The sequence below is a fragment of the Perissodus microlepis genome, chromosome 16 (genome assembly GCF_051167445.1).
Source record: "Perissodus microlepis isolate ML-2025 ecotype Zambia chromosome 16, ASM5116744v1, whole genome shotgun sequence".
In the NCBI taxonomy this organism is placed as follows: Eukaryota; Metazoa; Chordata; class Actinopteri; order Cichliformes; family Cichlidae; genus Perissodus; species Perissodus microlepis.
In genome coordinates this window covers 30,078,114-30,099,976 of record NC_140476.1, presented here as the reverse complement: position 1 = coordinate 30,099,976, position 21,863 = coordinate 30,078,114, and the positions used below count along the sequence as shown (strand labels likewise).

The 21,863-nt window shown below is 38.6% G+C and overlaps 1 protein-coding gene across 1 annotated transcript; it reads right to left on the bottom strand.

The window, feature by feature from the left end:
- Positions 1–8,647: 8,647 nt before the first annotated feature.
- On the bottom strand, positions 8,648–20,104 carry hacd2 (3-hydroxyacyl-CoA dehydratase 2). The gene is made up of 7 exons (XM_084908155.1): positions 19,897–20,104; positions 18,335–18,452; positions 17,463–17,481; positions 14,805–14,893; positions 14,124–14,245; positions 12,497–12,675; positions 8,648–11,252 (listed from the first exon to the last, which is right to left on the bottom strand). Exons 1-7 carry the CDS (start codon positions 20,019–20,021, stop codon positions 11,170–11,172), a joined length of 735 nt encoding a protein of 244 aa, XP_084764281.1. The 5' UTR covers positions 20,022–20,104; the 3' UTR covers positions 8,648–11,169.
- Between the last annotated feature and the right edge of the window lie 1,759 nt (positions 20,105–21,863).

The following is a 21,863-nucleotide window of genomic DNA, read 5'->3' as shown; positions in this document are numbered from 1 at the left end:
ATTAGTCAGGACAGAGAGCACTAAAGGGGTTTAACAGAAAGAGGTTTTAAAACCTTGTTTAGGGGGGCGGCAACCAATCTTCATAAGCCCTTTAATGAGATTTGACTGGTGATTCAATACATGTGGTTTTTGTTTCTCGGTGACAATTACATTCAAATTTAACTTATACTTCAACTTAACTGTAAAAGTTCCCAGAGGCGTTTCAAGATGACCGCCCATGTAGCCAGAATTCTCTTTAAAACAACTTCACTCATATTCCCACATTGTTCTTGCTCAAAAAAGTAAAATTGTCCTTTTCTAGACCGAAGTACATGCTCATTACATAAATAATGTATTTTTCTTTATTTATATTTTGGTCCAGTCTGATTTTGTTTTAAGTCATCACTTTTATTGTGAAGCGTTTTTGTTCTACAGCCTAAATATTGTTTAGTTAACAGATTTAGTCATTTACAGGCTCACACTGGATTTGATCCACTTGTAATGGGATTTTCTTTATATCACCCTGGCATTACTGTCTGCCCTTCATTTTACCGCACAGGTATGCCCTGTTGTCTTTCAGCTCTTCCACTTTAAAGTCTGCAAATGTCTCTGCTGCCATTTACACATGGGGAAAAGAACACTGTGTGTTAATGAATGTACTGGGAGCATGTGACAGGGAGCCTCATGTGTTTGCTGTGACCGGCTCACCTCCAGCTGAATTCCCTTTGCCCTTTCTGGAATTCTTTCACTGTTAACGGAGAGAACAGTGGATTCTATTCAGCGCTGTCCTCATCAAATGAAAAGAGACTCAGATATAAATCTGATACAAAATAATCTCGATCCGAGTTGTGCAACTGACTTTCTCAACTTGTCTTATGACTCCTTGTTCTGCTTCCTTGTTGCTCTCTTGCACATACCTAGCACAGCACAGAGAGAAAAGCAGCCATATTCAGTTCCTGCAAAGAGCCTGTATTTGTGGGTTTATTTAGGGAATATTGCTGATCTCCTTTTTTTTCTCACCTTCTCAGAATTGCATTCATGAACGTGTACTGCACGTGCTGTGTCATTCAGCTTCACCACATTTCAGAGAAAACCATCCTACCTTTTACAAGTAACTCCACACCTGCATTTCATGCCCAAAATGTATGCGGACACCCAAACTGTATTTCATGTGATTGCTATTTACCCCATAACAGGTGCTCATTATTAGCCCTGGATATCTCGCTTCTGATCATTTATCTCTACCCCTCCTCTTCACATCCCCTCTCAGCCCATACACAAATCTCCTCTTTGGCCTTTCTCTTTTCCTTTTTGCTTCACCATCTTCAATATCCTTGTTTAACCTACTAATCCTGCCCATCCGCATTGCTCCCAGCCCAAATCTCAGCATCTTTGTCTCAGCTGCTTCCAGCTCTACCTGCCTTTTCATCAGTGGCACCCTCCCCAACTCGTCTAGCTGGATAACTAACTCCCTCTCACTCCCACTGGTACAAATCACTCCTATTCTTCACTCCTGACTCCTCAGTCTCCTCCCCATCCAGCTTGGACTCTTTTCTTCATTTGTCCTCAGCACCCACCTTGACATTTAAAGTCAACCAGATTAACCACCGCTAGTCCAACTACCTTGCCTCCCTCTCATGTATGCTCCCATTCCCACTAGGGTTTTCATTTCTATTCTCTCCACCTGCTCCATACCTGCAGCTCTTATTTTCTCCCAACTCTCCCTGCAGTCCATCTGCATCTACCTAGGAATTCTATTGCCATCTGTTTTAGACGTCTCTCCTCTATAGGCATTTAGACAGACTTTTAATTGAAATGGTATGAATCAGAGTCCAATCTATACAAAGTGTGTGAGGAATGACTTTCATATTTTACATAGTGTATTTTTACCTATAAAATACATGATCAACTTAGGAACAATAAGAACTTCTCTTAACAAGTATGAGGTCACTAAAACACTGAATTAAAATTAGCCTGAGTTTAAATCTCTGGCTTAAAAGATGGGATATAATGTGCATAACTAATGCTTAATATTGCTTATATTTTTGGGGGGTAACAATTGCCAGATGCCCTTCTTCATGCAAAGGGGCTTGTGTCAGGTAGTTTTGCTTTTACTTCAGAAAAAAATGCAAACATATTTCTCGCTGTTGTCTGGGTTGGCTAAGATGTTGCTGAAAAGCATCCCAATCAGTTAAAAACTGGAAACTCTGGTAACCCTTCTCACAGCAGGGCCTTCAAGCACAGAACTGTTTGCTAGTGGCTGCTTCTTTATACGAATACAAATCAAGCCAGGTTTGTGCAAACTATGGCCAGTGCATTTGAATCATTTTGATTTACAAATTTCCACAGCCTGTGCGTGTCAATGTTCCCTGTTATTTTATCTGATATTACAAAGCTTTCAACTCCAAGTTACCCTGGCTGAGTCACCCAACATTATTGTTGTTCCAGTTAAAGCCAAATGTCTTAATTTGAACTGAAATTAGCAATGCTCTTAATCCTCTGAAGAGCAAACAAATAACCGAGAAGTTGCAGTTAAATCGTGGCTAATAATATACAGTTAGAACATCCACATTCGTTTCACAGTGATTACAACCACACACACACACATTTGTGTTCGTGGCTGACGTGACACAGAAAACTACTGCCATCGCCTGAGCGTGAAATTGAACATTTTACACAGCGTGGGCGAAGGCGTAGTCACACTCATACTAAGAAACAATTTTTTTAAAAATGAAAAACTGTTGTTTCAAGGCTCCAATAACCCCGTGACCCTCAACTGGATGAATGGTTAAGAAAATTAATGGACGGGTGTGTTTTTGTCTTTCATTTAAATCCAGAGTAGTTACTGAGATATTTTACATGCAGAACTTTTACTTGCTTTTCTCTTTCTTTTCTTTTCTTTTTTTTTAACTCTCACCTCTCACCCTCACTGGCAGCTCTTCAGATGTTATATCATAGCCAATTAAATCTGAACTGAAAAGCACAACTCAACTTGTAAGCCAAAACAGCCTTTCAAGTATTCAGGTAGTTTCAGTTTCACCATGACAACTGTGCAAATTCAATTGGGATCTTTTGATACTTTATGACTCCATTCTCAGCCACCAAATAGACAGTGAGAAGGCACTATCATGTTTAAGGGGAAAAATCAGTGAAGTCCTCATGTGTGTGAATTTCCAATAGAGACAGTCAAAAGTAAGTGTGATGAGAAAGAAACGAGAGAGAAATGAGTCACCCAGGACATGCAGCTAGCAGAGGGATGACTCTAACCTGATCCCGGTGCACTGAATTACTGCCACGGCTTGTTCAGCAGCACAAAGAGGAATAATCAAAACTCAACCCTGTTTCAATTAGAGGCAGCGTTTGAGGCAGCAGAAAACCAGCCTCGGTGAGCAGCAGCACTGATCCACTGAATCGGTTATTATGTGCTGTGCTGATGCTTTGCTGAACATCATAACGCCCACATAAACCATTCGCTGTTGTCTAAAATAACATCAGTTATTTCAGACTTACAGGGGATGTGTCGGCTGAATTGAGTAAAGACGCAGAACGACGTAAGAGGGCGAAACACAAAGATACTGTGTCGTGAAGAAGTGACACCACGGTGAAGAGGCCCTCACCCACAGGAGGAGAATTCAGTCTGCGCTGGTTTCTCTGTCTCTCTTTTCTTCGGAAAGGAGAAAATGAGGAGGACTGCAGTGTTGTGTGACTCATCCTGGTGTAGAGAGCAGCCTTTACAGTCTCACCTGTACGAACACACGCACACACACAAACACACAGCCCTACATATACAGTCAGAGATACTATCTGTTTATCCAATAAATTAAGTTCACACTCGCTTACTAGAGTATTTCAGATATGAGGTTTTAAATCCCAGCCAGTCTTTGTGAATCTTGCATTAGATAGAATAACATTAGACAGTCTTAACCTCCTAGGACCTGGCATCCACATATGTGGACATCACATTTTGGGTTGTCTAGGCCACAATACTAAATTTTGCTATACAAGGGCCTGATATCCACTTACGAGGACATTACACTGCCACCTGAAATGTTTCGTGTTTCATGCAATGTTCTGAAATCTTTTACTTTTTTGACTTTGTTGCAGGCGTACGTCTTCCTGCAACTGTTAGCAGCACTTCAAATGAACCATATTGCTCAAATGGGCACAATTGTTGTTTCTCATTTTGTTTTTGTACTCAGGAAAAACGCTGCTGTGTTCAGACACCAAATAAAGAGTTTTGCACATCACTACTTAATTGTGACTTTATAATTTTCTATCGAAATTTAAAACAAACGTCATCATTATATCATTTTTCTCAGAAACTACATCAGGTAAAAAGATCATTCTTTGTTTTTCCATTCATCAGGTCTCAATCAGCTCAAATAGCAAAGAGAAATTAAAATTTCATGCCATGAAAAAGTTCGGGTCTTAGTAGGTTAAAGCAGCGGTCCCCAACCCCCGGGCCTCGGACCGGTACCGGTCCGTGAGTCGTTTGGTACCGGGCCGCGAGAGTTGAGGCTCAGGTGTGAAATGTATGGTTTTCAGGGTTTTTATCAGTTTTCAGCGTTATTTTGTTATCGTTTTTATCGTTAACTCGGTTTTCCTGGGTCTTTTCACGTGTGTTATGAACAGTGTTGGGGAGTAACGGAATACATGTACCGCCGTTACGTATTTAAAATACAAAATATGAGTAACTGTATTCCGTTACAGTTACCGTTTAAAAAGGTGGTATTCAGAATACAGTTACTTTGTTGAAATAAATGGATTACACTGCGGTACTTTCCTGTTTCATTTTGTCGCGGGTCAGGACTGTTTGGGTTTTGTTTGACAGCTACGTTCTGTTGTTCCAGGCGGCAGCGTTACGGTTGCCATGGTTACAGGGCGACGCTCTCTCTCTCTCTCTGCGACTGTGTGTTTCCTGGGTGAGAGAGCGCCTTTTCGTTGTTGTTGTTGTTGTGCTAAGCTAACAGGCAGAATGCTACAAGCATAGCTCTAAAGAATGTAGCATCATGGGCAGTGTAGTCCGTGTTGCAGGGAGAATGGACTGCCATACACGTTATGGGTCTGTGAGCGCGAGGAGGGAGAAAAAGGGGAGTGGAAAGGTACGAGTTGTCATCGAGCAAAAACGGGAGCTGGAAGCATGTAAATATAATAATAACCACTGCAGCCAAGAAGAGAGCCTGACGAGCCCAGCTGTAAGTAAGCTATTAAGACTCGACTGTACACTGTGTTCGTGTTTTCCTCCGAAAACAATAAGTTCCGTTGCAGCAGTCTTTCAACGCCTCTCTCTGTCTCTCGCAAGCAAAGTTGACCCACACAACAAAGTAAAGCTATTTTTCAGCTACGAGCCGAGAGGGACCCCGCCGTATTAGTCAGAGGTCCCTTTACTACAGTTCGGAGTCGTGGACCTTCAGTAATAGTAATAAATCACACAGCAATAGTACATTCACGTTGTTGTAAAAAGCATGATAATATATTAAGTATTCCAAAGTATTCAGAATACGTTACTGTCATTGAGTAACGTAACGGAATACGTTACAGAATACATTTTGGGGCATGTATTCTGTATTCTGTAATGGAATACATTTTAAAAGTAACCTTCCCAACACTGGTTATGAATAAATCTTCTTTTTTTCGGTACCGGTACTAGTTTTATTTTGTTGTATTTATCCGCGACACCTTAAAGGCCGGTCCGTGAAAATAATGTCGGGCATAAACCGGTCCGTGGCGCAAAAAAGGTTGGAGACCGCTGGGTTAAAGTGTGTTATTATGGGCTAGCAAGTATCAGTACTTGGGTTTTGGTTGTATTGGCTAAAATGTGTACCTTCAGAGAAAGATGTAAGTATAGGGGATCTAACATTGTTAAAGCTGATATTTCTGATGATGTTGAGGTAAAAAAAAAAACATTTCGTATTCGGCTGTCATCAACAATTTTAACACTTGTAGCAGTTGACAGGGCCCTTTGCTGTTGCTAAGTGATGGTATTTACATACACATCTTGCAGAAAGTTTTTGTTGTTGTTGTTATTGTGTTTTTTTCCAGGACATAATAAAAAATCGTGTGGTCCTTACCAGGTCTGAAAGGTAAATATAATGTCAGATAAACTACAAAACATTATATATTATAATGTTACATTATCAGTGTTGGGGAGTAACGGAATACATGTACCGCCGTTACGTATTTAAAATACAAAATATGAGTAACTGTATTCCGTTACAGTTACCGTTTAAAAAGGTGGTATTTAGAATACAGTTACTTTGTTGAAATAAATGGATTACACGGCGGTACTTTCCTGTTTCATATTGTGGCGGGTCAGGACTGTTTGGGTTTTGTTTGACAGCTACGTTCTGTAGTTCCAGGTGGCAGCGTTACGGTTGCGATGGTTACAGGGTGACGCTCTCTCTCTCTCTGTGCGTGTTTCCTGGGTGAGAGAGCGCCTTTTTGTTGTTGTTGTTGTGCTAAGCTAATAGGCAGAATGCTACAGGCATAGCTCTAAAGAATGTAGCCTGATGGGCAGTGTAGTCCGTGTTGCAGGGAGAATGGACTGCCATACCCGTTATGTGTCTGTGAACGTGAGGAGGGAGAAAAAGGCGAGTGGAAAAGTACGAGTTGTTATCAAGCAAAAACGGGAGCTGGAAGCATGTAAATATAATACTAACCACTGCAGCCAAGAAGAGTGCCTGACGAGCCCAGTTGTAAGTAAGCTATTAAGACTCGACTGTACGCTGTGTTCGTGTTTTCCTCCGAAACAATAAGTTCCGTTGCAGCAGCCTTTCAACGCCTCTCTCTGTCTCTCGCAAGCAAAGTTGACCCACACAACAAAGTAAAGCTATTTTTCGGCTACGAGCCCGACACGGAACCCGACGTATTAGTCAGAGGTCCCTTTACTACAGTTCGGAGCCGCGGACCTTCAGTAACAGTAATAAATCACAGCAATAGTACATTCATGTAGGTGTAAAAAGCATGATAATATATTAAGTAATCCAAAGTATTCAGAATACGTTACTCTCATTGAGTAACGTAACGGAATATGTTACAGAATACATTTTGGGGCATGTATTCTGTAATCTGTAATGGAATACATTTTAAAAGTAACCTTCCCAACACTGTACATTATGTCATTAGTTATTTAACAGAAACTAAGCCAAGCAGAAGCTTTGTGTGGAAAAAACTAACTGCTCCCCATCAACACCTTGTACAACACTTTAAGCATCACCAAGTTGAATGATTGGTTTCCTGTATGGCTTTATTAGTCTCTCACATGATTGCGGAGGAATTTTGGCCCTCTCTCTTTTTACAATGTCGCTTCAGTGCATTGAAATCTGCAGGCATTCGTTTATTCACAGCCCTCTGAAGGTTGCACAGCATTTCACAAACTGACATTGTGTTGGCACACACCTGAATGCTTCAGAGCTGCAAACTGTGAAATTATGATCTGTTAATTAAGTGCATTTGCTTAGCAGTACCTGCTACTTACCTCTTAATTCCTGCTGAAGCTTTAAAAGTTTACTTTGGTTTTCACACACTGCTTCTGTAACCTGGCTTTTTGTAAAAGAAAGAAATAATCACATGGTGTAAAATGTCATGTGAGGTTGTATTTACTTATTTTTTTTAGATCTCGTAAGGACTATTTTGCCCTTATGTGGAGTTTGTACTTTTGTTTTTACCCTGACTGTATATATAGAAATACCAGTTTTTTTCTGTTTGCTTTTAACAGATATCTTACACTACCAGCTGGGGCTGTAAGGTTTGAGAGATTTTGCATTTCACTAGGAAAGTCTGAAATTTACTAAAAAACAAACAACAACAACAAAGTTGGGGCTCTAGGTTTCAGCTCTTCATAACTTAACAGAATATTGCTGCCACTATGGTTCGATATTGTTCGATCTTTGTAAAATCTTCCTGTTTAGTTACTGAACGAGTCTATAGCAGACGTGCCTCCTACAGACAGACCCACAGGTCATTATAACATTTATCCAGTATGAGAGCATTTTGCAAATTTTGTCCATGTGTTATATTTAAAAAAACAACAACTTTCTTTTATTTTAAGCTGTCTGTAGTTTCATTCTTAATAATACAAATGCCCCTGTTTACTCTGCACTCACTTACTCGTCATATAAATATAGCTTTTTATTTGTGTACAGCACATCTTTATATTTGCATGTAATGTATCATTCGATCACACTGACAGTGGTGCACAGTGTCAGCAGGCTTACTTTTCAGTTCACTTTGATTGGGCCCAAGCCTGCAAAGTATTTGCACCACAGACGTCACGTCCAAAGGCATGATATGTTAGCAGCAGCGCAAATGAGAAAGGCAGTCACGCTGAGAAGTGCTTATCCTGCCCAGCTTCATGCACCCCGTCCATTTTCATTACAGCGTCAGGCTAATGGGCTACTTGGTTTTGGCTTGTATTTAGCTGGTAAAGCCGTCCAATGCTGCTATATTATACAACAGACAATGTTCCCGCCTACATAGTGTATGAGTGAGTCACTGGTACATTAAGGCGCGCGAACACACACATACGCACACACAAAACAAGCCATTTCCCCCCCAAAATTATGAGAAGGGCATTATAATTCACAGGCACCATCAATGGTCCATTAGGGCTATTTGTGTACAGGTGCATGCTAGTCATGTTTATGCATTTATACACGAAAATAGCAAATATGATTCTCATATTGTAGCTTTATTGTAAATATATGCTTGTTATTCACACCTGCACAAAGTCTGCTGGCCCCATGCAAAACATTTGTATCAAAACTTTATTCAGGAAAACCAATTCTGGAGTAACACACCATGCTTCTGTATTGTGTCTTTTCTTTCTTTTCTAAACTGAGATTAATAACATAGATCATCATTCCTGCAGACAGCCAGATCTCCTCTTTCATGCAGTTTTACAGCAAGCTGCACTTGTGCTTCTGCAAGACATTTCCAACAAATATTCCTGATCATGCTCTATCATTTCAGGAGAATAATGTGGGGAATAAAAGGAGAACAAAGGCTGGGTTTGACATTACAGCCACTCGGTGCTTACATTGCTAGGATAAAGGAGTGGTTTAGGATCGTGACAGCAAGCTGAACTTTAGCAGCATAATTTGTGTTGTTTGTAATCCGTGACACTGACTTTTAGAAGAAACAGCATAACGGAGCATGATGTACACAAATCCCTTCAAATTAAGAGATAGTTGTTTCTGAGATTTCAGCCTCAAGTTTTATTTTAACTACAGACTTCCAAAAGTAATCAGGGCAGTAAATCAAAAACCACATGGTGTGACCAAGGGAGCATTTTTTCCTGTGAATTATAAAACATGCGTGTAACTTATTAAGGGCTGCATTGCACTATGGGTGGTTCTGTGTGTATTTAAAAACCTATCTGCAATTACTGATTCAGAATAACTTGGAAACTTGTTTTTTTTTTTTTTGCTTCTGTGACATTTCTCTGGGAACCACAACAAAAATCCAAAGTACCTCTAATGCACTGTGATGGAGGCAGAAATCTCAGATACTGTGAAACCAACAAATCTGTGCATGGCTAGTTATCACCAGAGATATGACAAAAAAGAAGTTTTTATTTAAATACTTATTTCTTTTTTGCTGATACTGCTTTGCTGATGAGGTGCTTAAAGGCAGTTACTGCAAGCATTATGTTTTAACTCAAAGGTAATCTCGAGCCTGGTGTTACGGTGCCACCTGAGTCCAACGAAAATATCAAGCATTCAGGATTATAATGCTCAAATGTAACGTTGTGTCCAAAAAAAAAAAAAAAAAAAAACCCCACAGGAGAAAATCATTACTCCTGTAATGCCATGTAGCTGTCACATATGAAAAGTACTTTAGTTTACAATCCTCTATATAAATAATAACCACCAAGCGTATTTACCAAACTACACAGACCCCAATCTGGATTTTTTTAAATAAAAGTGAAAACTCCAACACATATTTAGGCTACAATGCAGTTTTACATTATCAAAGCTTATTTCATCCCAAAACACTGTTGCTACTACAGATTGTGCTATCTGCTCTTTTTATTTTTTGCTTAAGTGTCCCGTATCTTATGCCAAAATAACTTCTTTTGTAAGTGTTTTCTTTTTAAAACATCCCCTTTAAGACACACAGACTGTGTTTGTAAGAGGTGGGGGTACACACTAGGAGCTTAAAGGAGCAGGAATGCTTTAATCTTGATGCTTAAAGTATAATTTAAATGAAGCTAACAATGCTATAAACATCCAACAGATTAAAGAAACAAAAGGCAGAAAAATGATGGATGTGCACAGGAAAAAAAACAAAAACGGGACTTGTCTAGTCACAGGAATTAGTGTCTGAACCACCTGGACATCAAACAATGAAGAAATCAAAAGGACACGGCTCACAGTCATCACTTGAAAAGCCAGGAAACTTTTAAAGCTTTTAGAGAGTAAACATAAACTAAGCTGAGGCAGACTTCACAACCACAAACAAGCAAACAACGGCTGAGAGGAATAAAATGGACAGGAAAACCCAAGCATGCAAGCATGGAATGAAAGGTTTATTGAACTAAATTAGGAATGTAATCAAACTTTTAAATAAAATAAATGACAGAACACAATCATCTGGACCACAGTTTGCAGCAACGAACACTGTACCTGCAAAACCTACAGACACCAATTTTCAGTATTAGACTTCACATCGTTCTTTCTAAAGCAAAGCGTCTTAAAAGAAACCAAAATACGAGTCGTAGGGAGGCAACAAATCTACTCTACTTTTTTTTTTAAGTTTCATTTAAAAAGAGGGGAAGGGAAGCGGGGAGAGGTATGAATTATATCACTGTATAATTCGAATCAAGCTTTACGTGATGGAGCTCTGCTCACTGCTCAGACAGCCGCTCAACTGTACCCAAGTCAAAATACAGATCCTTCACAGCTGCAAGCTCTCTGACTAAACAAAAGTAGCTCTGTAAGTTTGTTCATGAATAATATAAAAGAGAAAAAACAAAACAAAAAGATAACACCAGTTCTTTGTGTACAACCAAAACAACGGCTGTATTAAAGAAAGTTACTTGATAATTGGACCGTCTGCCAGGTCAGTTCTGGCAGTTTAAACCTGGTCGGGTTTCCAATAAGCGTAATTTTGTTCCTCGTTTATTTGATGTTTTGGTTTCTTTTTTCATTTTCTCCCCCCTCGTTTGAATCTTGCTGAATGCCGCTGGGCTCACTCCACTTTGCCGTAGTCCTCTATGTGACCCAGCACCTTCTTCCTCTGCCGGATCATGTGGAAGTAGAGCTGGGGAAAGACTGGGAGAGGCAGGGGGAAAGAACAAATTAATACATTCTCCAATAAATGCTGATCAGTGCACCAACTCCTATTCAAGTAACAGTTAAGTCAAAGTGCAGATGTTGAGTTTGAGTGCTTAAGAGAACACGTTCACCACTGAGAAATTACACACAGACCACTAAACAACAACAAAAAAATATGAACCCAACTTTCTATCTACACATTTCCTAGAATACCACAAAAAGGGGAAAACTATAACTAGTTGCAATAGATTCCACATGCATATCTAATAATGTGACCACTGAGTGCATAATATTGTAATTATGCCTTTGATATACGTTTATTTTTTCTTTTAAAAACCCCACTAATTATGTAATAGCTTATGTCATTATGGGTCTGTGTCCACAGGCAGCTGAAAGCAGCCATGACCTCATTTTCAGCACCCTTCTCTCAGCACTTATTGTTGCTAGGATACAAAAAACATTTTCTTCAGATAGAGATCGTAAATAACTGGGCTGTCAGAGACAACTAGGACCAAAATCCCTTTCACTGTTGTTGACAAGGTTGATAACATAAGTCCATCACTTCTCACTCATCAACATCCTATCTGGTAGCTGCAGCCCCGAAACCTTCAACTTAAACATGGCAACATCAGATTTATTGCCAAGAAGTATTATTGCAACAAAGAAATATCCAACCAAACACACATTTCCTAACTTTTCATGCCATGTTTAGTTCTTTTCTCAGTTTTACAGGCTCTCTGTTGTGAAATGTGTAAATATTAGGGTGGCCACAAACAAGCAGCACTCAGCTCATAGCAGTCACCAACCAACAGTAATGCAATTAAATGCAATTCGCATACATAAGCAGATTTCTAGTGTTTTAAGGGCAAAACTGCCTTCCCTGTTCAAAGGAAAAGGGAAGACTTTTTTAATTTAGCACTTTAGTACTATATCTCCTAAGTGAAAAAGTAAAAGCCTCTAAATGAAGTTATGAGAGTGAGAAATGCTTTGCAACATGCAAAAAGCCATCTGAAGATGTGACTGTGAATCCTCCCACAGGGAGCTCTGCATGTTTGATTAGGAGTCTGCAAATATTTTTCAAAACTAAATGTCTAAAAATGGCATTTATTGATCAGTTTCTGATGCAAAAAAAACCTGCAAATGAACAATGGGCTATTTCGCCCCAAACCCTCATGCAGTAAACAAACCTTGCTGCTTGTGCACTACACAAGGCAGAATGGAAAGTCTCGCCTTTGACTTACGGGGAATGTAGGAAATCATGATGAGGATGAGGAAGGTGTAGTAGTCGAAAGAGAAGTTGTACTTGTTGGGTAAGGTAACAGAGTACAGGCCTGTCTTCTGCACGTATGGCAGCGCTGCATAAATAGTCAGCAGTTCCCCAGTCACTCCCATGGGATACAACACGATGAAGAAGGTGTACCTACAGTACAGAGGTTTATTAATGAGAGGGGAAGAAGGGAAAGAAACAATTAGCCTTATCACTTTATTGTTTATTTGCCGTTTTAGTAACAGGAAGCAGTATCGTAGTAAATTATTCCCTAAAACACTAGGGAATGATTTGAGGTGATAGAAAACATTAAGAGTAATAATGCAAAGCAGCATTTAGAGTATTAAATCTGAAATCACGCAGAAATCATTGACATGATTTAAATATATACTGTGACACAAACATAAAGCAACAGCAGGTGCAATAAATGCAACTCAAAAAGATCCTAAATCATTGAAGTGTTAAGCAATCACACGTTTTAAACAGAAAGAAGCAAAAGTTTGCAATTAAATATGACACGTGCACAATGAAGATGTTGTCTTCTACAGAGAGAAAACTCTTCATCTGTCTCTTCTATAACTTGCACTCCAAACCCAGCGACTGTCTTCCGTGATCCTACAATGAATTTTCCACAAATGCACAACCAATTTCTGTCTCTCAGGGCTCACGTCAAACTCAGAGTTGAACACCAATATAGCAATGGTCCCATTTGCTTCCTAGCAACAAAGACCTCGGGGAGGGAGGCTCTTAACAACTGTTGCCTTGGTTGTAGATGCAGACAGAGAGAGGCTTGTGTTTTAATTGTTGAAGCACAAGCTTTTCTGCATGTTGGATGACATCGACGAAATAATTTGGCAGTGTTTGACGTAATGCGATGAACAGTGACTCCTTACTGCTTTAGCGTCCTCTTTTCACGTAATACGACCTTAAGATTTTCATTCATAAAGGATTGAATTAGGTTTGAAAAGAGGTCAAGTAAACAAAAACATTAATCAATTATTTTCCTTTAATTACATTAATTACATTTATTATTTTGTTTGGAAAACAGGCTGAGAACTAACAGTGGAACACCCAAGGAGTCTATTTTTATTGCATTTTTATGTAATTATTAACAGATTGAAATTTGTCCTGACTGAAAGCATTATTAGCAGCTTGGTATCTTTGTTCTCTAAGGACCTGTCTCCAGTCAGCCATTTCTGTTTATCTTTGCATCGATCAACTAATAGGTAAAAGGTTGAGCCACAATGCAATTCAATAAATCTGAATTTGCATATTATCATTTTGATAATATGCAAAAAAAAAAATCATGAATAAACATAAGCAAACAAAGAAAAATAAGTTAAGAAAAATGAGATAAAATATGCAAAGCAAAACATAAATAAATATATTTTTTAAAAAACCATTAATCATGTAATTCTTAAGATGATGATGAAAATATATTTAAACACAGGAAGCAGATTAAATATTAAGAATTTAAAGAAATTATTAATGCCTTTTTTATTACTTTAGTTCAGGTTGTTGTTTATTATTTCATCTTTTATTCTTACTTTTAGCACTTTCAATCCTTCATTGGATGAAAATACTCTTCAATTATTTCTTACCTAGCCCATTTGATGAGGTATGGCAGGTGATTGAGCAGGCTGAAGGTGTAGAAGGAGTAGCGGATGATCTCTGTGACAGTCCAGGCTGTGACAAACAGCAGTACACTGTCCTCACTTTGAACCTGCGCACACACAGAAAAAGAAGGATGATGGAGGGAGAACAGGCGAACAGACGGCCTTGCATCATGTTACAGTAGTTACTCTGCTGTAGGCCAAACTTGACTTTCCCCCCCTCACAGAACCATGCTGTTTGTTTCAGATGCTCAGATCACACTGCAGGCCAACATTCACTATCCTTAAATATTATTTTAAAAACAACGTACATTTTATGTTAAAGAGACAAGCGCACTATGCATTAATTCACTCTTCTAAATACACCCTAGAAATGCATTCACGTAAAGGGGAAGAGAGAACAGTTTGAGAGAAATGTCAGTGCAGCATCATTCAGACAAACAGGAAATAAAACCCATCAGAGATTAGACAGATGCTGTCGATTCATTCCTGCAACCTTACAGCAAAACTGTAATGTTACTTACTCGTTTACTCCTCTTCAAGCTACAAACAGGGCAAACAGTAGATCAGCTGGTCAATTTTGAATTTAAGTGAATGAAATGACGTAGAAGGACGGTGTAATTCAAGTTCAGTTTACACAAGTAGCAAAAGGAAAGAAACTCGCTGTACCTCTCTGACACTGTGCGTGACAGCCCACGTGAGGAAGACCCGGGACATGACCTGGAATCCAGTCAGGACCACAGAGGATGGTACGATTCCTGGGAGATGAGGCAACACACAAACACTGAACATATAAGCATGCAAGACTACTGGTTTTAGTACAGCTGACTAAAACTGTCCTCTCTTTGGTACACCCTTTCAGCTATACAGAAAATCTATTCATGTCTACACAGTCACTTTCAGAACAATAATTGTAAAGTGCGGAACATTTCTGCAATGCACCAGCTGCCGTCCATCAGCTATAGACAGATTAACCTTGAAAGCCTGCAGACGCTCTGCATGTACACTGTGTTAACTCACACTTCACATGTTTTAGCTGCTCCTCTGTACAGGTCAAATGCATGGCAGCCACCAAGAGCTCTGTTTGCCCAGTGACAATTCCAGTAAATTTTGATCGAAAGAAAGAAAGAAAATAGATGAATCTGTCCTAAGTGATGACAAAAAAAGACGAAGAAAGAATATGTTGTTTTCAATAGTTAATTCAGTTTAATTCTGAATATTAAATGTGTTACACCTGTCCTGATGTATAGTTTTGTTTTGTTTTTTACTAGCAGTATGTAGCATTTAAGGGCTTAAACTGCTATGGAAGGAAATATTAAGCACTTTTATTATATTTTTGTATACTTTCATTTTTGAAAAAACAACTTAGTTACAAATGTGTAACACAAACAAAGGTTCATACCAAACAATGAACCATTTATTAACATCTGTGCTCCTTTATATCAATATTTGCCCCTGCAATCATAGATCAGAGCACAACTATATTTGAGCCCACCTTCATTTTGGCCTCAGCTATACATCTGCAAAGCTTTGTGGCGGTACCTTGCACAGTTATGACTTTACCACACTAACAAAATGTGTCCACAGAGTGACAGACAGACATGTAAACACTTGCCACAATGTCTAACCACCTTTGTGGGAGTTCCCAGGAACCTCAAGGGTCATATGTTGTTATGGTGGGACTAAGCTTCCATTCTAAGTTTAAATGTAGCTTTTCACTAAAATTTAAAATTGCTAATTATAATAATCATAATAATGTAATTTTTAAAGTAGTACATTTGAGAAAGATGCTGATGAGAGACTTTGTGAGTAACATATCCACATATAGGACAGTTATAAATGATGATGCAGTGTGTGTGTGTATGTGGACAGCAGCCTTGGGTAGCCTGTTTACAGTATGAAAGGTCAGTTAGCTTTAGCTTCAAATCCCAGATAACAGAGAGAAAGGTTTGTGCATTACAACCGTGGCCAACCGGGCCACAGCCACTCTCCTCATCACATTAACGCCACGTAAGCAAACAGCTTCTCTGCCCTCTTTTTTTGTACACACTTCAGATGTGAAAAGGTTTTGTTTGTCAGTACATATTTACATCTGACTTACATCTACAAATGCGATTTCACGACTCATAATTATGTCTTCTGTCAAAACTGTAAACTGAGATATCAAGCTTTGTTATCCGATTTGTCAATATGAGATCTGCAAACATGTGTTGCCCAGTAAAAAAATGACTTTATGATAACTGACGTGTTTGAGGATCAAACAACAAGGTGCAACTGGGTGTCTGTGTTCCAGTAAAGATGAGTTAACTTGGTTGTGAAGGTCAAAGATTTCACAAATTAAACTACATTTTTCAAACCTCTGGAATAAATAGCACTGGTTTAGAAAAGAAACGAGCCATCTACAAATTTAAAACCACCCAAATGTGTCATTAACTAAACAGCCATCAAGGTTACTTCATATTCTGTTTGGAATGTAAACAACAAACATCTGATACTCGATTTTTCCAGTATCTTTAACATATTTCACCCTGTAGCAGAGGTAACTGAAGGTCATACTGAGAAAAAGTGAAGTAAATTTGAGTCACCAGAAGAGTTTTAATGCTCGCTGTATCTGGACTATCTGGAACTGGTCTAATGGGAAGCACACCAAACAGTCTCCCAGAGGATGTTCCCTCTTTTGGGGATAAAATCAGAGAGCTGCCTAAAATACTTACACCATATTAAACACTGAATACACATATTTATGTGCCATGTGTTTAAGGCATGATCAAATTTATAAAAATCAATCAATCAATGTACTCCATTTCTGACACGGGTACCTAGCTTACAATATGGAAGAGGAAATATGTGGAAAAGTTCAAGGGGCCCGAATACTTTTGCAAGCCACTGTATTTGCTTCTGTATTTATAACTGTGTTTCAGTGGGCAGCGTGTGGCTCAGTGGTAAGGACAAACGCCTGGGAGGTTCTTCTGTGTGCAGACAGTGTTCTCTCCCTGTGCTTGTGTGGGTTTTCTCCAGGAACTCGGGCTTTTCCCACCATCAAAAAAAAAAAAAACACATTAGGTTAACACTGCCTCACAAACAAAGGTCCTGCAAGAATTTCCCTTCCTTGTTAAAAAAAAGAAGCTTAATCAAATTAAACAGCTGTTTTTAAGCATTTCTGCACATTACCCTTTGAAGATATATAAAACTTTAGTCCTGGGTACCTGGTGAGGAAGCTTTATCTAAAAGGATGACTCAATGGATGGATCTAAATCTAATCTGTGCTTCACTGGTGACACGAAGCAAGTGTAAGTGAGGGAGGGTGCAGTCTGAGGAGAAACTCACCTACAGCACAGTGCAGTATCTGTAAAAGAGAAAAATGATCATAGAAAATGACTCAGTCTGTCTCTGGAATAAAGTACACGGACACATTTTTAACTCTAGCTACTGTTGGTCCAGTTTATACGCAGAAGAACTCGAAGATTTCCTATAAAAAATGTTCCAAATACCTACCCCGTTAATACATTATAATACATTATATATTCTATCGAAACAAAATGCTGAGAGTCACTGAACCAAGTCAAAAATCATTGGTCCTATTTTTGATCGCCTAACTAAGCTGAGGTCGGTCAGTGCATGTGTCATTTGATGAATGGAATATATTGACTTTAAGTATACAGTGCGTATGGACAGCATCACTGCAACACCTCTAACACTCACTACACACATCTGGGTCAGTATGTGTGTTAGCATGACTACTCTAAACACATGTAAGGCTAAAAGAATGTCTACATACATTTTTTAACCTAGTGTTGAAAAACATCAGAAAATGATATTCATTTGTAGTTTGCACCAAACTATAATTTTAGGATTTTAAAATACTTAAAATAGAAACTAAAATCCTTAAGTCATTAACTGTGTGGCTTCAGCATGGTACGGAGAGGCATGTTAAGTTATCAGTTATCAGGGCATACCAAACTCAAAGACACTGTTAGACACTGTCCATTATTAGTTTGCCCTATATGTGTCAAAAGGCTAATGCTGGATTAATAAAATGATTTTTTCTCATTATTAGTCTCTACATACAAAACTGATAGTGTGTGCTGATATGAGCAATAGTAGTGACCTCTGAAATAATACCACATATTCAACAGACCATACACCTGCTGCATGCTCAGTTTTTATCAGTTATGCCACACCTTTAGTGGTTATCTCACCTCGAGAACAGCTCCAGTCTGAAAGAACTTCAGAGGTTTCTCTATGGAGTAATACAGCCCATGGTAGCTTCCTCTGGCCAGGTAAGCTCGAACCAAACCCACAGCTATGACCAGCCACCTAAACAGTAGAGGAAAATGCAATGCGGTCACTTCATAAATGAAAAACAAGGCCTACCAGATGATCTTGCTGTAAAAATAAACATCTTATTTCTACAGCTTGTCCGTAGTTTATGTGATATACAGTCAAAAGCGGCCATTAAAACAGCTGCGATTTTTGCATCTTTTGGCAAACATGTGCACACAGACAAACACAACACACACACAGGTAACAAGTTAAAGAAAAAAAATATTTAAGAGGTCTTATTACTGGGTGTAGTGGGTGCTTAGTGGTGGTGCTGGACCACCTTGTGCTACCATTCTTTGTATATATTTTTCCTCATTTCAAGGATTGATCCCTGAGCTGGAAATGTCAGACACGAACTAAATAAAAATAATGTAGTTAAGATTAATTCAGAGAAAGTTTCATTTCACACTCTGGTTTTAATGACTCTTAATCTCCGTCTTGGCTGCATTTGATATCAACTCTGGGGCCAGTTAGGCAGAAACTGAGCAGGTCTGCTTAGCGGCTGTGGCTGAATATGCAAAACCGTGCCTGCGAAAAAACACCCTAAGTGCTCAGCACAAAGCAAGCACTGTACAGGCCGTCAATACTGAGGAGGGTAAATGTGGCCTAACTGGTTGGAACAGTCAGCAAACAAGTCACCATTCAATTGTGCAACAGTCTGAAAATCAGAGCAATAAAATCTGCAAAAGGATTACTGTGTACACGGTTCAAGATAACTACCATTTGAAAAGCTAAGAAAATATGTTTGCATTATTGAAAATGCAAAACAACAACCTCCATCACAATCGTATTCTTTCTCCAAACATACACTTTAAAAAACAACAACAACAACTCATTTGTAGGTTTAAAAAAAATCTAATTTAAATCACCGAATTGTCTTTTCAGTCTTTAAAAAGACTGCTTCATTTTAATATTATAAACTATCACATGTGGTTTTGGTAACATTTACGATAATCTTTCTTTCATTTTCATAATTCTCTCTCATTCATTTGAGCGGGTGCTAAATAAACAAAAATCAATCTCAGTAATCCAACAAAACAGCATGTCCAATGCGTGAATCCGCACTTTCTGACATAAAACAACTAAAAAAAACCGCACACAATGAATATCTGTCATAATATTCCTGTACTGTATGGAGTAGCGTCCCGTCAGTCACAATTAATGTCCACGCCAGGTGGCTGTCTGTTGCTCCTCTGATGTTAATCTTTGTAAGCCGTTGGATGCAGGAGGAACAACGTCCAAAGTTGTGCTTCTCCTTAGCGCGCTTAGGCATGTTTCTGACATTAATAACTGCAAAAAAACTGGAAGAATATTAACGCTGTAACACTACAATGGGGAACTCCTTCGCCCATTATTTAGCACAGCCCATCAGCACCACCAGAGACATTTCTATCATCCACCACCCAGCAGCATTAGCACGAGGAAACACGCTACGTACCCCGCTGTCATAACAACGTTGTAAATGACGAGATATGCCGTGGCCAGGGCACCGGGTCCCTTCTTTCTCTTCGCAGCCACATCGCCGTGGGCCGCCTTGCTGGTCCCCGAAGCAGCTGCCGACATAACTGCAACTATCAACGGTCTCCGCTCCTGAACGACGGCGGCTGTCAGGAAAGGAACATGGGCCACACCAGGAAGTGTCGTACTGAAACGGGATGTTCGCTCCACCTCACTTCCGTCTTCGTTTTGAGAAGCGTAGTTTAAAAATAAATAAATGAAAACAATTAAATAAATATTCATTTTTAAAACATCAAAAATATATGTATTTATTCCCTTATTTAAGTTTATTATTTTAAAATATTTTTATTTGCCTTATTTAACTAAATTACTGCCCGCAGAGTGTGCAGGATCACTGAGTTATCATCGTCAGGTCCTGTGACTGCAGGTGGCGGTTTGTGCCACCCTGTTTCAGGGGCCCGGTTTGTGTTTCTTCACATTGCCTTATTCGTTTTCTAAATAATGAATAATTTTCTGCGGCAAATAAGTGGCACAGAATATTTGATTGTTCTGACTTGGAATTGCTAATCAGCAATGAAAGTATCGTTATGGAGGACCCAATGTTTAAAATATTTATTTATTTATGTATTGCTTCTGAGTGTATTCAACCTTTAATAAATCCCCAGTTTATTGTTCTCCTTCTGATTTGATTTAATCTTATTTACTTTATTTTTATTTACTTTATATTTATTTTTATTTACTTGCGTACTTATTCTTACATACATTTATTTATTTATTGTTTTATGCATTTATTTCTTTGAACATAATTACCACAGCTTCTTTGTATATGTACAAGGACAGTAAAGGCCTATTCTATTCTATTACTTATTTTCAGGAATACTGAACGTTTCACCAGCAGTCAGAAACCTAATAATAGAGTTGGGCCAGCTTTTAAGAACCGGGGAAACTAATTTGCTTTAAAAATGGCAAGTAATTTTCTCACAAACAACCAAGCAATTGATTGTGAAACTGATAGTGGTCAAATCTACAAACAAGCCCAACAATGATTTTTGCTTATTGCGCTTGGCAAACACCACAAATACACACTAACAGATCCACAGCCAAAATATATCATCAAATTCAAGTTAGTTCCTCAATTCTCTAGTCCTCATCTGTTTGACCTGTTGCCCCCACTAATAATAGGTCATTCAAAACACAGATCACCAGACTCATGAGCAGATTCTTCCCCAAGGTCATTTGGACTCTAAATCAACATACAAAATCAACATAGCTCTTGTGTAACTTTCAAAATCGTTCTTGTCAAATTTGTCATTTTGTAATACATTTTTCATTACACTACTACAATACCAAGTTTTTATTTAATTTTAACTTTGTATATACCAGCTTTGTATATACACCTATGCTTTTTACATATATTTACTCTTTGTAATATTTAGCTATTTTTTTTAATTAGTTATGTAAAAAACTACTCCACCAACCACTTAATGCATTTTACCATTTTCAGTAGCAATAAACTATTTTTTTATTCCATTCTTTTATATTGTGTTCTATTCCATTCTTAAGAGGTTAAACTGACCTGAACTACATCTAGATAGACACCTGTGCTTATGCTTTAGGGAACCATACTCTACAATAAAACGGCTCTTATGATGGCTTCTGCACTTTTAAAGAATTCTATGTCACTGTCATTGAAACTGAAGAGTCACAATTGACTGTACAAGAAGATGATTTTGATTTTTGATGCTAGTGAAATCTGCATTAAAAAGAAATGCCTGAAGGTAATGCCCAGTTAATAACGTTTCACCATAGTGACTCTTAAAAATACCAGTTTCCCCTTTTTGCTAAGGACCACTGCAGTGCTGAATTTTTAAATAAATATGAGGACCCGTGTAGAAAAATTGTGGTGATATATAATAATTTATTTACCTAAAAGCTAATACTTTGTGG